The sequence below is a fragment of the Anguilla rostrata genome, chromosome 15 (assembly GCF_018555375.3).
Source record: "Anguilla rostrata isolate EN2019 chromosome 15, ASM1855537v3, whole genome shotgun sequence".
Taxonomy (NCBI): domain Eukaryota; kingdom Metazoa; phylum Chordata; class Actinopteri; order Anguilliformes; family Anguillidae; genus Anguilla; species Anguilla rostrata.
This window is the reverse complement of record NC_057947.1, coordinates 11558797-11575764: the sequence shown is the minus strand read 5'-3', so window position 1 is coordinate 11575764 and position 16968 is coordinate 11558797. Positions and strand designations below refer to the sequence as shown.

Below are 16968 nucleotides of genomic sequence, written 5' to 3'. Positions count from 1 at the left end.
CTCTGTTTTTCTAAGAAATGATCAGGGCTGGGTCACGGGAGGACCAGGGACTGTATCTGTTCTTGATCTGGCTGATTGTGACTGGCTGACTCATGTAACTTATCGTAACATCGATTGGCTACCCACTAGCTTGACAATGAACCAATTCCTGGCTGAACGTTATCACTCTCAAGACCTTGAGCAAAATGTGAAGTAATAAATAAAGTAATATAGTGGTCAACTGCTAGTTTTATTCACCAGGAAGCACTGTGTGACCTTTATTGTGTTTTCATACTTGTCTTGGCGCACAGAAAATGAACGTCATATGCTACGGATACCACAAGATGGCAGTGAGTCATCACAGGCATCGATAAATCAGAAATGACACCTGAGGATGACCTTTTTTAACCACAAACTTTTCACAGTATCAATTTAATTTAAAAGCCGGTAAATCTTTTATTCTTGCCTGACTAGTTATGCCACGAGATGTACAACCAGGAATACAATTTTATGCAGACTATCAATTATTAATGTGTTTGCTTTCAACACATTAAAACACTTTTGAAAGAAATGCGTACAATATTAATAGCCTACAGTCCTTACACCACAGGTTTGCTGCCCAGCATTGGCAATGATGTTAATGTTTCAAAAGGCTAAGTTCAGGGCACAGAGAAGTGTGCAAACGCAGAAAAGCAAAAAGCCTGCTCTCGAGGCAAATTCTCTGATCCAGTCTGCCAGATACTGACGCATTATCCTGTCATTGTTGTTCACACTTGTGTTACACAGTATGGGGGTGTGTGTGCGTGTGTGCGTGTGTGCGTGCTTGTGTGTGTGCACGTGCGTGTTTGTGTGCATTTTAAGAGAGAAATTGCTGTAGATGTCCCTTGTAAGAAGGACATGATCGGTTACATACAGGCACAAGTCAAAGTAAAACTACACTGAGTGACACTCGGGTGGGTGGGGCAGGGGGGCTAGCATGCACCAATGCTGGAAAAAATTGCTTTTTACTTGAATTTAAGCATGACAGTCTCACCTACCTAACTACTGCATTTTACTGCACATATCGCTTGCTTGTGAAATTAACCAGCTCCGTTAGTTTTGCAGCTTGATGTTGGGTGTTTAAACAATTACAGTCACCATTAGGAAAATATTTGTGGTCATGTTTAATGTGCAAATGAAACTTTGAAAATGAGATAATGAATCACAAACATTTCTATAGAAATAGGCCAAGACCTTGGTTTCCTTGTTGAGGGATCGATGATGATCTGTGAGACAGTTCAATTTAAACAATGCATGCGCTTTCAGCAACCCTCTCCCCTCCCCCCTCCCCCAACCCAAAATTACTTTACATTACAGGCATTATCACATGCTCTTATCCAGAGCAACAACAACTACAACTTTTGCATTTTTAGATAGTATTCAGTTAAACAGCTGGGTGCAGACTGAAGCAATTCAGGTTATAGTAAGTACCTTGCTCAAGGGTACAATGGCACTGTCCTACCAGGGAACAGAACTGGCAACCTTAAAGTTATGATCCCAGTTCCCTAACCATTATTTTTCCTGGTCACATGACAGGGGAGTTAGCCTCTGAGGTGTGAGCAGTGTTCCTGGTCACATGACTGGGGAGTTGGCCTCTGAGGTTTGAGCTATGTTCCAGGTCACATGACAGGGGACTTAGCCTCTGAGGTCTGAGCAACGTTCCTGGTCACATGACAGGGGAGTTGGCCTCTGAGGTTTGAGCAGTGTCCCTGGTCACATGACAGGGGAGATGGCCTCCGAGGTTTGGGAGGTGGAGCGGCTGTAGCGAGAGGCGGATCTGCGCTCCAGGCCCCCCTTCCTCCTGCAGAGGTGCAGCAGGTTCCTGCGGAACTTCTCCCCGATGAAGGCGTAGAGCACGGGGTTGACGCAGCAGTGCAGGAGCCCCAGGCTCTGCGTGGCGGACAGGGCGAGGTCCACGGCCTGGCGAGCCGCGCACCCGTAGCCCACCACCCGGGCCCTCATCAGGGTGTCGGCCATGGCGGCGGCGTGGTAGGGCGTCCAGCAGAGCAGGAAGGCGGCCACCACGGCCACGATGACCCGCATGGCGCGCTGCTTCTGGAAGCCGCGCGTGCGGAGGAGCCGCGCCACCGTCACGCAGTAGCAGCCCAGCATGGCCGCCAGCGGCAGCAGGAAGCCCAGCGTGTGGCGCAGCAGGCGGGTGACCAGGCGCAGCGCCCGCGCGTTCTCCGGGTCGTGGTTCTCCATGCACACCGCCTGCTTCCCCCCTTCGGGGACAAAGACCTCGTAATAGAGCACGGGCAGGGAGAGGACGGCTCCCGCCGCCCAGACGGCACCGCACACGACCCAGCTCCACAGCCTCCGCCGCTCCCTCCTGGTCTCCATGGCGCGCACGATCACCAGGTAGCGGTCCACGCTGATGCACACCAGGAACAGGATGCTGCTGTAGAAGTTGACCTCCCGCACCAGGCTGACCAGCTTGCACAGGGTGCTGTTGAACACCCAGCCCCACACCAGCGAGGCGGCCCAGAAGGGCAGGGTGAGCGCCAGCAGGGTGTCGGCCACCGCCAGGTGGAACAGGTAGACGTCCGAGGGGGAGAGGCTCTGCTTGCAGGACCTTACGACCAGCCCCACCACCAGGTTCCCGGGCAGAGCCACCAGGAAGATGTGGACGTAGAAGCAACTCATGACGACGCGAACCACGGTTGGCAGGGCCGCATCGGCACAGACCAGGGTCTTCTCGTTCATCTCGTAGACGGTGCTGTCGTCGAGCGTGACGTTGAACGTCTCTTCGTAAAAGGATTCGAAGTCAAGCACATAGAAAGGAGTGTTTGGTTCTGCGTAAAAGATAAACATATATCATTACACAAAAACAAACAAATATATTTGTACATACAAATGAATTTAATTTGTTAATTTGTCAGTACGCGATCCTTAACTAGCGGCCACATATAAATCATTAATTAACACACGGCCACAAATTTTATTAACTGGTGGCCGCGAGATCCTTCACCTGCGGGAGATCAAGCGATAAGCCGGATAAAATAAAACAAAACTGGTGCAGACATTCCCATTTTCACACAGGCAGGCAGGTGGGTGGTGAAGGTGAATGGCCTTTAAATGGGGTGGTCTTGGCCATGCCATAATTAGTTTTGTCTTGTGGCTATGTGGAAATAAGTCGTGGCCATGAGTTAAGGATCTTGTCCCCATAAGGTGGCCACATCATAAATATGCTATCTTTAAGTCTCCCCTGGGGCCCTGTAGTAATTAATTGGTTGTGAAGCAAATATTATTCTACAGTGATATAATTATGTATTGTGGAGGTATATGTCATATTTTATTTGCGTATACGTGGGTCTAGAACATTCAATTGACTGTGCGAGATGAATGAACAATAGCACACTATATAATTGTGCATAGATATTTCTGTCATTACATGCATGACTTTCTACTATGTGACTTACAGCACATAACTATTAATGGACACGCGCACATGCACACTCATACACGCACAAGCAGACACACTCATATACACGCACATATAGTATTATGTCATCAGCTGAGGAAATGTGTAACAGAGAGTAACTTCTGATTTTTCTCATGAGCTGCTTCCACATATCACTGTAAATTTCATGAAATTATGACAAATGTATTCTAATAAAATTCAAATAAAATATAGATAAATAAATAAATAAATAAACCACATGCTTAATTTCATAAATTCAAATTTCACAAATTCAAATAAATGTGTATACCTTATTACTAAAGTTATATAAAAAGCTATTCTAAAATGTTTGCATAAGTGTTCAAAATGAGAAATAATACAAATAATAATGAATGGAAATTAAATGTAGGTTACATTAGGAAAATATGTAATAATATTTTAGGTTTTTACTGGAGGAAAAGAAAACTGTAGAAAACATTGAATTTTATGTGCAAGAAAATACTGATGTATATATCATGGTAAATAATGTGAATCTGGCTCCATATTTATTTGTTTATTCAATTATTCCTGCCAGAGAAAGGTTTCTCAGGTGTCCGCAGGAGTTACAAAGAGATGAAGCTGAGAAATGTTTTTAAAAGTCCCACAGTCTTGAAAATCTTTACCAAGGCAGTAATCTCCAACACACCCTGCTTTTCACAAATGTGATGGACCACATTCATTTCAGGCTAAAACATTCTCACCACTCAGTGGGTCGAGATGCTGGGAAACTAAATCCAAAATTTACAGATAACACCACAGAATGAACAATTAAAATCATATGCTATTTTAAAAAAGTAAACTGACCGTAATGTTAGACTGCAATTACATGTATCTGTCGTACTAATATACTGTTTAGCAAGTATTTTTACTCATAACTTGGTTAACATGTATGTACGGAGTATGATATCTCAGTACCTACCACCCATGGTGACGGTGTTCTCTTTGGTGGTAACCAGAGCTGTCAGTCTGCAGTCTGTGATCCCTGTTGCCGCCGAAACACAGCAGTAGAGATGGTCCTGTCAATGTGTGACACCAGTTCCTGTTTGCTCAATTCTGAGTTCTGTTCAAAATCTGTGTGATTTTTAAAAAAGGAATTTAACCCCAACTCCATATCACATAGTAATCATCTAAATAATGCAATTACATTTTATTTCACTGAATTCATTTTAAAAAGCAGATTCATAATCTGAGTGATGCGGATGATACACAAAAAAGATACTGTGTTCTAACAGATTTGCATGAAATATATTTGTGTCGTATGCGAGTCATTAAGAGTGTTTCTGTGCTATAGTTCAGTGGTCTTATAAAATATTGAAATTTTAGGTTTGAAATCGGGGTGTGGGGGGGGGACATTAGCGGATAAAAGGTAAAGGTAGTTAAAGGTAATGTTGGCACTGAAAGATGGAAGTATTTTTTGTGAAAATAATATCACTTTTTCATCGTTCCTTTATAGTCTTTTTTGTTTTATGTGATTTGTCTTTGTGTACTTTGTTAATGTCTTGCCTTGTCTTTGTTTCATCATTTTTAAAATGTGTCAGAGGAGCCCCAGCTTATGGGTTCCAGTCATTCTGAAACTCTGAACATATTTCCACATGCCAAGAAAATGTACCAAAGCAAAGATGCTCTACTGTATTGTGCGCTCCTCTGTGGCGTTTGTAGAGAAGACCTGTTGTGATTGGCAGAAGAACATTTACATGAATTAGTTGTGTAACTCTCTCCCATAACTGGCTAACATGCCCAGCATCCAGCAGGCCTCACTTACAGATTATGTTCTAAACTGCCCCTGGCTAAATTCATCTGTTTTATTTCTGCCTCCAGAATGAACCCTTTATAAGACTTTATGAGAATATGCATTAAAAATAATATCCCTAAATTTATCTACATGCTTTAATCATAATTGGAGTAACTGTAGAGAAACAAATAATGTGATTATTGACACAGTTCTTTAATACTCTTACAAAATCTGTTGAAAACAGCCATCAGCATCCATACACAGCTATTTTCATTTAATAGTTTTAGCTATGAGCCAGTTCCCTATATTAAAATAACCTAGGGTTATTTTGGTTTTATGACAGTGGTTGCAAAACATCAGTGGAGTTTTATTCAGGAGAATTCAAAAACAGTTGTGAAACTGAATCCAAGTTGGGATTACTGTCACATTCTTTTACCATGAAAAAATTCTGATACATCAATTGGAAACATTTAAGATGTTCTAAGCACTGAATAAAAAAATCCAACAAATGCTTGGTTAGCAAGATGTGCAAATGGAGGCTAATTAACCAGGGATCCCAAAATGCCATGCTAAAATCATAGTTTTTGGGGGAAGAGGTGTCTCCTAGCAAGATTGATGATTGATGGTCATCTGGCTCACAAACTGTACAGAATTAGAAAACTTAACTAACTCCAAGTTGGCTTTTTATTTTTTAGCCCACTGAGTATACAAAATGGTGTCCCTCAAGGGTCCATCTGAGGTCCTATTTTGCTTGCAATGTATATTAATGATCTACAGGGGCGTAGCACAAAATTCCAGTGCATATGCATTCTCTGTGGACCCCTTAAAATTGTATGCCAAAGCAAAACTTTTAGTCCAGGCCTTTTGTAACCATAGAATGGAACACTGCTGCATTTTTATGACTCACAAAACTATCAATAGCTTTAACCTTTGGCCACAGGGACAAATCACGTACGCCTTTCCTTGCCCTGTTTTTGGTGAAAAAGCTTTTAGTCTTTGCACCTTCATCATCCTGGTGTGATCACCATAGTCCATCTTACATTGGACTATTTCATAATCATTGAGGCTTATTAAAACAGGATTAAGGACTACTTGGTTACTAAATGCACATATGGTGCCGAGTAATGTACTAAACGCTGTAAATTCACGGTCTGACGAACGTTGCTGTCTGTTTTAAGCGTTTTGTTGGGTTTGTATGGGTAACTTTTTGTGCTGCTGTCTTGGCCAGGACTCCCTCGAAAAAGATTTGAATCTCAATGGAAATTATGTGTTTGGGTGTTCTTCCTTCACAAAAGAACTGACACGTTTTTTAAATGGCGTAAATATTTTGGGATTATTTGGCAATGCTTATTAATAATTGTTCAAAGTAGACACATCTAACTAAATTTCCTCAATTATGAAAGCATGTTGGTATCTGAAAGCAGATTGTGGCACATTTGACATCTATTCTTATAAATTATGTGAAGTATTATAGGGTCTATGACCCTGCCCATACCTCCACTGCCCCTGCTGTGCCCAGGCAGACAGAGCTGGAGTGGGTCCAGCTCAAACAGAACCTGGGTCCAGCTCAAACAGAACTGTGGGACCAGCTCAAACAGAACCTGGCGCCAGCTCAAACAGAACTGTGGGATCAGCTCAAACAGAACTGTGGGTCCAGCTCAAACAGAACCTGGCGCCAGCTTAAACAGAACTGTGGGTTCAACTTAAACAGAACCTGGGTCCAGCTCAAACAGAACCTGGGTCCAGCTCATACAGAACTTAAACTTAAACTTAAGCTTAAACCAGTCCTAATTTGGCCCTGTGGCAGACACAAGGGTGTGTTCCAGTTCATTAAAAGTCTTCCCTGTTTCCTTGCCTGCTGTCCTTTCCCTCGTTCCCTCCAAACCTTTCATTTTTGTTTTCACAGGAAACAAAAAAAAAAAGAGAAAAGGAGAGAAGGAGAAGTAGCCAAAAAAGAGGAAACTGCTGGGTGTCATTTTCAGTCACTTTCTTTCAGTCTCTCATGGGTTGAAGCTGAAGCCTCCTACATACGTGTGCTCTAACTCGGGTTGATCTGCCTTTTATTGTAAACTGTCCTTTGTGACAATTGACAAAATTGCTTTTAATTTACAGATGCGTCTAAGGTAAGGAGGAAAGAATGAAGAAAGGATTCATTAGGTAAAGGTTGCAATGATTACAGATCACAAGGAGCCACATGTAAATGCATGTTAACACGAACAAACATCTCATAGTTATGGTAGGACAGTAAACTTATGCACTGTCCTTTCCACTGTCCGTCTGATTACTTGCTCAAAGCAAAGCATTGTGGGACTTGTAGCCATGTGTAGCATCTTTGCAGGCCCAGTTGCCCAAATAATGCAATACAAATGAATGCAAAACTACTTAGAATAATGCTAACTTTATATGTAGAGTGCTTTTATTATACGCCAACCACATTCCTTTACATAATAAAAGCACAGGAAAAATAGGGCCTGTTTCACAGATACAGATTTGGCCTATTCCTAGACTAAATTCAATGTTGAATGGAGATTTTCCATACAAAACTCAATTTAGTCCAGGACTAAGCTCAATATATGTCTGTGAAATTGGCCCATGAAGTAATAAAGCAGAACAGGACAGTAAATATTCCATAGAATAGAGGTATAAATGTACATTAAGCATTACATTTACATAAAATTGAAAGCAAAATTAATTTTAGGAAAATAAATATTAGTCTAGCACTGGGGACAAACAAATTACTATTAGATAAAGGAAAACTGTTTCCTGGGGAAAAAGTAGGGGACTTTCCAGATGATATCAAATGCTAAGAAATAAGCCTGCTACATTTAACCCAGTATGCCAATATTATTATGGTAACAGAATATATGAATGTATATGTTGGGCAACAGTGTAGCATAATGGTTAGGATATTGTATTTGCAACATTGAGGTTGTAAGTGCTTAAGCTTAAGCACGTAAGCAAGCAAATGACTGTGCTTCAGTAAAAATATCTGACTATATAAATGGATTGTATGTAAAATAACGCAATTTGTGTGAGTCACTCTGAATAACAGCAGTTGCTAAATTCATAAAAGGTAAATATAATATATTGCCTGGTCCAGTTGACTCAGACAGGAGTGATAAAAAAGATGAAAATATATTTCATCTGCTTTACTTCTGCTGTTAACGCTACTGCTAAGCTAGGCAACCATGGCACTGGAGTTTCAGAGATGTTCCTGGATTTTGCTCCATCCAAACCTGATCCAAACCCATAACTACATTATCAGATTCATTATTAGGCTTGTTGAACGCTGGTGACCATGTGCTGGAGGTACCCAGTGTTTCACCGTTCAGACTCTCTATAATCCATAAAGCGCTTGCAAACAAATTGAATTGGAAAAAAAAACCAGGAGCACTTCTAGTGGATTATAGAGAGGACCAGGGTTGCCTGTCCCTGGCTTTTAATATGACTGATGGAGACGGCCGGTTGGGAAAAGAGATGGCCATCCCCTCTTACAGCTCACAGTTTATCTTCTGTGTGCATTTGTTTTAGTTTTTTGTGTCTAGTCCTGGCTGCTGGCATAAACACTTGATCCCTGTAGAGGCACATGCAGCATCAGAAATACAGAAACAGAGTTTCGTCCTGCCAAAGCATGGAGTCTCAGGCATCTTTGTTTTTACATGGAATGCTATAAGCAAGTAAGTGAATTCATTCATTCAGCTGTTAAGTGGCTGGTATAATTTATTTTGGAGCACTTTGGGGTCACAATAACCCTAGGGCCAACAAGACCCTGGGTCCACCAAAACCCTGGGGCCATCAAAACCCTGGGGCCATCAAAACCCTGGGGACACCAAAACCCTAGAGCCGACTCTGTGTCCATGCTTGTTTCCTGTCATGAAACAGTCATGACGACATGAAACTCACGAAGCTGTTCTTTCAAAATCCCCCTGAGGTGCGTGAAAACCCGCAAGTGAGCAAAACGTCACATGGGCTACGAAGCAGTCACTTTCAAGAAAAGGCTGTCTGAACACCTTTCACAGGAAGAAATATGTGCAAGACAGGAAATGAGGCAAGAAACTGGGGCTTCTCACAAAACCCAAACCTCTTAAATTCTGTCAGCTCCTACATATTTGCTGTACACTGCATTGAAAAACCATGGATCCACTTTATTTGAGTGGATGCACAAGATGCATTTGCTGAAAACGATTGAATAATTAAGGAAAGAAGGATGAAAGGAAGAAAGGACGGAATTGTAAAGTAACACAGCGGGACCGCGCCATCGCCAAACTTAAATACTAGCAAAGGAACAGAGGCGAGCAGCTGCACGTGTTGTGTTACCATCTGAGTAACTGGGAGAAAATCAGTCAGGGTCACTAAACAGTGAGGAGAGTTCCTGCAGTTTGTGCCTCTAAGGTTATAAAAAGTTTCGCTTCCCAGGGTGCACTAGGGAACCAAACCTAGCAGAACCCTGAGTGGAAGTCAGCATTAACTCCACAATGTAATCCTCTGACATGCAATGAACTGACCAATGTGATCCACTAACATGTGATCAACTGACTCATTTTAAAGCTCAAATTGTGTATTTGCAGACTCGGTCACACAAATAAAAATGCAATTTTATCATACAAATGAATTCAATGCTACTTAGAATAATAACAATAATAACTTTATTTGCAGTGATTTTATTACATGGTATGCATACAGAGGCGTGAAAAAGTATTTGCCTCATTCCTGATTTCCTCCATTATTGCATATTTGATACAGTGAATGTTTTCAGATACATTTACTGTAACAAAATGTAATGTTAGACAAAGGAAACGAAGTAAAGCTTCCTATAATTTGAAATCAGTCTTGCACATCGCTGTGAAGTAATTTTAGCCCACTCTTTTTTGCAGAACTGCTTTAATTCAGATATATTGGTAGATTCATTACAGGTGACCGAACATTCTCCTTAAGAATTTTCTGGTACAGAGTAGAATTCATAGTCCCTTCAATAATGGGAGCAGCAGGGTCTTCTGGTTGTTGTTTTCACCCTAAATACTTTAATTGATCAATTAAGAGGTCACATATTTTTAACTGATCCAATTGAAGACTGAGGTGAATTGATAAGCTTCTAATTAGGTTGCTGAACACCTGTATTCTTTCATAATTTTCCCTTAAACTTATACCATATAGCACAATGTGAAGACAGGACTTTTATTCTTCATGGCATGCATAGCAATTTCTGACATAATGTGGTTTAAGAGGGCTTAAATAATCCCTCTAGCATAAAAAGCGCCTAATTAAGAAGAAATAACAGCTTGTTAAAATTCTGGGATTGCAATTGTGGTTGAAACAAAACCCAGCATACACCGGGGTTTCCAGGATCGAGTTTGAGAACCACTGCTTCACACATTAAAAGTATCGGTAAAATTTTAAGTAATGAAGTAATTAAATATCAAAGTAATTAAATATCAAAAGTAAAGTAATGAAATATCAAAAAAAGAAAGTAAACATTCGTCAAAACAGCAATATAGCTGAAATAATTGCATAAAGGTTGAAAGCAAAATAAATTATAGGAAAATAAATATTATTTCTGCCACAATATAAAATAATGGAGAACTGTTCTCTGGGAAGTGTCACTGTGGAGAAAAACATCTGCTTAGTGAGTGAAACGTCAGGTCACTGTGATGGTAGAAGGAAAATATTCAACACCGATATGCCCTCAGACCTGGGTCCAATGTGTATTTGTTTTGGATTCAAATACTTTTCTACGCTTTACTGAGCTTGTCTGGTGTATTGGAACCAATGAAATACTCTCAAAAAGTGCAAACCCTGCCTTCTGGTCATATTGGCAGGCTCAATTACACCAGGCAAGATCAACAGAGCACGGAAAAGTATTTGAATCCAAAACAAATATGTATTTGACCCAGGTCTGTGTGCCCTGTATAAATGTACCCTCCATTTAAAAAGACTAAGGAACCACCGCATGATGCACGTGTCCATCCATCCATCCATCCATCCATCGTCTAACCTGCTTATTCCTGGTCAGGGTCGCGGGGGGTGCGGGAGCCTTGGGTCGACGGTACCGCTGCCCCCGGTGCCGGGTCGTCAGGCGGAGAGTAACGTTTGAGCCAGAGGCCGTCACCTTTCCCCTGCATTCTCTGAGCCTGAATGGCACAAGTGAATTTGCACATGTGCATGTGTTTATGCTTGCATACTTACTTGATACCTTTTTTATTGCACTTTTTTGTACTGCATTTTCCTTTCTGCTTGTTTATTTGAATTTCTGTAGAATGTGACGTCAGGTTGTTGTGTGTACTGTGTCCTGTCTGTGTCTGATGTTGATTGATGATATGCCCAGCAATTAATTGCCCCTTGGGGACAAATAAAATTTATTGAATTGAACTGAATTGCACTAGAGGCAAGACTACACCCTGGACAGGTCGCCAAACTATCGCAAGGCACATACACCACTACACCACTCACCCACGCATTCACACCCATGGACAATTTAGAGTCTCCAATTAGCCTACGTGCATGTCTTTGGACTGTGGGAGGAAACTTGAGTACCTGGAGGAAACCTGCACGGAGATGAGGAGAACAGTGATGCTCTTGTATTCCTGGTAAATAAATCTGCAATAATTCCTTTTTCCTATGGAAGTCAGTGGTCAGTGCTGTTTATGGAGATAGGTGTTTTGGAGAATTTTTAAACTTCATCTGAAATGGCAACTGTAGCAATGCATTCTTGAAGGGCAGCATGGGCAGCTGTTTTCATAGGTCTGTAATGCTACTTACAGGGGATTCGTTCTAAAGTGTATATCGTCTCGCTACAGATTGCACGTGTAGCATCTACGTCAAATGAAGCCATTTACGTTTTTCCACATTTCTTGACGGATCAAATTGCCTAATTGGTCTATGCTGTTGTCGGAACCTGCGGTGAAATCCGTGCAAGCTGTGTTGAAACGGGTGATGTAATTGCCAAAGCTTTACTCTTTCTGCTTTCCCAAGTTACAGACTCGGTACAGACTAATTCCCTGATTTCAAATCTCTCCGTTGATATCCAATACCATGAACCCTCACTGTAAATTTATGATGAAATTCACACAAAACACTGTCTTTAGTCATCAGAATGCTACAGGGGCAGTGCAGTAGTGGGTCTGGAGTTGATCTTGTAATCTAAAGGTCATAGGTTCGATTCCAAAGTAAGACGCTGCCGTTGTACCCGTGAGCAAGGTATGTAACCTGCATTGCTCAAGTATATATTCAGCTGTGTAATTGGGTACAATGTAAATGCTATGTAGATTGCTCTGGATTAGAGCGTCTGCTAAATGCCTGTAATGCTACCTGCATTGTTCATTTTTAAAAACAGGAAGTGTTAGCATACCATGAAACAATATGTTTATTCCCTTTATTACCACATGCCCAACAACAATATAAAATATTACCTGCTAAATAGCCTCATTGATTTTAGGATTTTAAACAGGAATATAATATTAACCAAATCTGCCATGCCTTACGGCAGCACTCGAAGGCACTGAATTCATGGAAATTCATAAATAAAAAAATGTCCCTGTCTATTTCAGCATACTACCAGTCTATAAATGTTAGGTAAATCTTTACCCAGAATCCTATACATGCTTCATTTGGGTGTCCTTATTAGACATAAACATGCTAACTGTTGGTTGTGATTCTCAAAGACTGTGCAGTCTTTCAAAACATAAGTAGCTTTGCAAGATTCTCTTCCAGCTTACAGAAACAACTCATTTTACGCTTACAGTTTTTCTCAATTGTTTAAACACGTTTTCTGAAACTATAGCTCAGTTTCTCAAAACTCTACACACAAAGCACAGCAACAGTTAACCTTTTGCCAAAACTACACAAATCTCTTGCAAAATGCATTCATGCATTCAAAACCATGTTCTCTCTTCTCAAAACTGACTTTTTCCATCGAAATGATTCACACAGGCCTCATATGAATAGGTCTTATTGAGCATTGATTTCACACTGGTGCGATAAATTTAAAAACACAACCATCAAAATACTGTATATATGTTTTGGCCTCATGAGGTCATGTTACATATTCAAGTGTATAAAATCGTGTAAAAATTGCTTATTTTTTCTCCTTTTTTGAAGTTTTAGTTTTCTTTTCGAGGGGTCCCAAAATAGGCTGCAATTTTACAGTAAATATAAAGACTGTTGCCATGATACAATACAGTAAATATATCATCATATAAATAGTGCATTTGCTAGGTAAACCTAATTCTAATTCAGTACAGTACAGCAAAGTGTGTGAACTGTTATCACTTTGATTGTTGTTGTTATTGTATATGATACAATGCACATTTACTGTATTGTCCTGCCAATGAGGTCCAGTTGGGTTGCACTCACAACCTAGGTTCAATCATGAGTCATACTGATCATTGTTAGAAGTGTTTTTTTCATTTTCCTTATCAGTGCAATTATGAGTTTTGCTAAAATAGATAACATTTGTGTCTTCTCAAAACTAGAACATGCTTAGACTTGTCAATGGATGTAATGATCTGTTATCATATATGAAATCAATGAACAAATTCAAAAAGGTAACAAAGCAAATCTTTATTTGTTACTGTAAAATAAATCTTTGTTCAGCAGACTGCAAAAATAAAAATCGTAGTTTGTAGGCCTGCTGTAAAAAAAAAACAAAAAACAAATACGTGATCAACCAAAGTTGCGCGTATTTCATTTGAAATATTAGCTCGTCTCCCTCTTCTTCATCCACCTCGTCCACCTCGTACATGTCCACCTCCTCCTCTACCTCTACCTCTACCTCTACCTCTCTGTGCTGCGTGTTGCTCCATTGTTTTCCAACACAGTAGAGGTCACCTGAGGTCTCTTTTATGCTCTGACAGATAATTGAAAAGTTTAGCCAATTGAGTTTGAGCAGGTGTGGCATGAGTGAGACCAATTGGTACGTAGAGTTTGGCATTTGAAGGCCAGTGTTCTCCATGTGAACAAACAAGGCTTGATTAGTAAAATTGTGCTAAATGATGAGATTTTGTGTGTAGAGTTGTGCAAAAATGTGATATAGAATTGCTATTTGAGTGAAAACAAAGGATTTGTGCTTAGAGTTTTGCAGAAATATTATTTGTTGTTGACACACGAGCTTCACATTTTCACCATCGTGTGCATAGTTCCAGTTTTAGTGTGTAAACATTTGAGAAAAACTGTAATTAATTTTAACCTACCACTAGAGGGAGCCAACACACTGCTGGCATATTGCACCTGTTTCAATAGACTGCATCTTTATATTCTGCAGTTCCAACCAGCTGAACTGACTGCTAACCAAAGCCCCCTCTGCCTTGCTGTGGCAAACAGTGGCTCACGCCACTGGACCCCTGGTCAAAATTGGCACGGGTACGGCAGGGCTTCTGCTCAGAACAACATCAACAACCGCTTTACGCATCTTTTCCTTAATAGGGTAAGCATAATAAAAGACATTTTTGACGCACATTAAAGACCTCTGGCTATTTTTTGAATGTGTGGATAGCTTGCTCCTTCATTTGCTGAGTCCTGGGCTTGTCCAGCAACTATCAAGGATATCATCCTCTCTTACAGTTTTTCTCAATTGTTTAAACACGTTTTCTGAAACTATAGCTCAGTTTCTCAAAACTCTACACACAAAGCACAGCAACAGTTAACCTTTTGCCAAAACTACACAAATCTCTTGCAAAATGCATTCATGCATTCAAAACCATGTTCTCTCTTCTCAAAACTGACTTTTTCCATCAAAATGATTCACACAGGCCTCATATGAATAGGTCTTATTGAGCATTGATTTCACACTGGTGCGATAAATTTAAAAGCACAACCATCAAAATACTGTATATATGTTTTGGCCTCATGAGGTCATGTTACATATTCAAGTTATAAAATTGTGTAAAAATTGCTTATATTTTCTCCTTTTTTGAAGTTTTAGTTTTCTTTTCGAGGGGTCCCAAAATAGGCTGCAATTTTACAGTAAATATAAAGACTGTTGCCATGATACAATACAGTAAATATATCATCATATAAATAGTGCATTTGCTAGGTAAACCTAATTCTAATTCAGTACAGTACAGCAAAGTGTGTGAACTGTTATCACTTTGAGTGTTGCTGTTATTGTGTATGATACAATGCACATTTACTGTATTGTCCTGCCAATGAGGTCCAGTTGGGCTGCACTCACAACCCAGGTTCCATCATAGTCATACTGAACATTGTTAGAAGTGTTTTTCCTTTTTCCTTATCAGTGAATTATGAGTTTTGCCAAAATATATAACATTTGTGTCTTCTCAAAACTAGAACATGCTTAGACTGTGTCAGTCTGGACAATGGATGTAATGATCTGTTGTCATATATGAAATCAATGAACAAATTCAAAAAGGTAACAAAGCAAATCTTTATTTGTTACTGTAAAATAAATCTTTGTTCAGCAGACTGCAAAAATAAAAATCGTAGTTTGTAGGCCTGCTGTAAAAAAAACAAAAAACAAATACGTGATCAACCAAAGTTGCACGTATTTCATTTGAAATGTTAGCTCATCTCCCTCTTCCTCGTTCACCTCATACACGTACACCTCCTCTTCCTCCTCCTCCTCCTCTACCTCTACCTTGCTGTGCTGCGTGTTGCTCCATTGTTTTCCAACACAATAGAAGTCATCTGAGGTCTCTTTTATGCTCTGACAGATAATTTAAAAGTTTAGTCAATTGAGTCTGAGCAGGTGTGGCATGAGTGAGACCAATTGGTACTTAAAGTTTGGCATTTGAAGGCCAGTGTTTTCCATGTGAACAAACAAGGCTTGATTATCAAAATTGTGCTAAATAATGAGATTTTGTGTGTAGAGTTGTGCAAAAATGTGATTTAGAATTGCTATTTGAGTGAAAACAAAGGAATTGTGCTTAGAGTTTTGCGGAAATAGTCTTTGTTGTTGACATATGAGCTTCAAGTTTTCACCATCGTGTGCATAGTTCCAGTTTTAGTGTGTAAACATTTGAGAAAAACTGTAAAAAGTAGAGGTTACTGATTTTGAAGCTGGATTTAAATGCAACATGAAACATCGGCATCAGATTTATTTTACAATTTGGACATTATTGGTGGTGAAATAAAAACGTATAATAGAACATGTATGTTTTTAAATCACCACCAGGACGTGTGGTGCATGAATGTTCTTCCACAAAATGGCTGCCGTGGAGAACCGAAGAGGTAGCCACACATTGGAGGTTGAGGTTTGATAAGAAAGTCTTTAAATAACTTGGGTCTCTTCTATTCAAATACTTGTCAAAGAGGCACGGAAGAGGGATTTGTAAAAAAGAAAGACTATCTGGGTCTTAAGCTAAGGGATTTAAACCAGATGCTTTAGTGCTTGGAAAGGTTTTTTAATTTATTTATTTTTGCTCAGTTTAAGGACATCATTAAAATCTCCATATTTCCGCAGACCAAAGATATACGGCGAGTGTGTAAAGGTAGCTAATTGACATTCTAAAATGACACCTTTGATCTCATGACTAAATCTCACACTTAACCCATAAATTGTGCTGTACAGTTCACTCCCAGATTTAATTTTGTTGCTACTCACACGACACACCCGCTAGATAGAACAAAAGCAAAGAGCTTTTGAACAGGGCTGGGGTGACTCTGGGTTTATCTCTTCTTTACGAGCTTGAAAAAAGCACGTCTGGCTCAGTTCTGTCCATCACGCAACACGCGGACCCCAGAAAAACTTCTTTCCAGAAACATCTTTGAAGAACAGCGGCAAAAGGATTCATGTGAAAATTATAGCGCTGTGAGTCTTAAAGGC

General features: G+C 40.1%; 1 protein-coding gene across 1 annotated transcript; it reads right to left on the bottom strand.

Moving 5' to 3' along the window:
* Positions 1 to 1127: 1127 nt before the first annotated feature.
* Positions 1128 to 4564, bottom strand: LOC135241027 (C-X-C chemokine receptor type 1). Its single transcript, XM_064311133.1, has 2 exons — positions 4380 to 4564; positions 1128 to 2813 (listed from the first exon to the last, which is right to left on the bottom strand). The coding sequence occupies exons 1-2, from the start codon at positions 4384 to 4386 to the stop codon at positions 1732 to 1734; spliced, it is 1089 nt and encodes a 362-aa protein (XP_064167203.1). The 5' UTR covers positions 4387 to 4564; the 3' UTR covers positions 1128 to 1731.
* Between the last annotated feature and the right edge of the window lie 12404 nt (positions 4565 to 16968).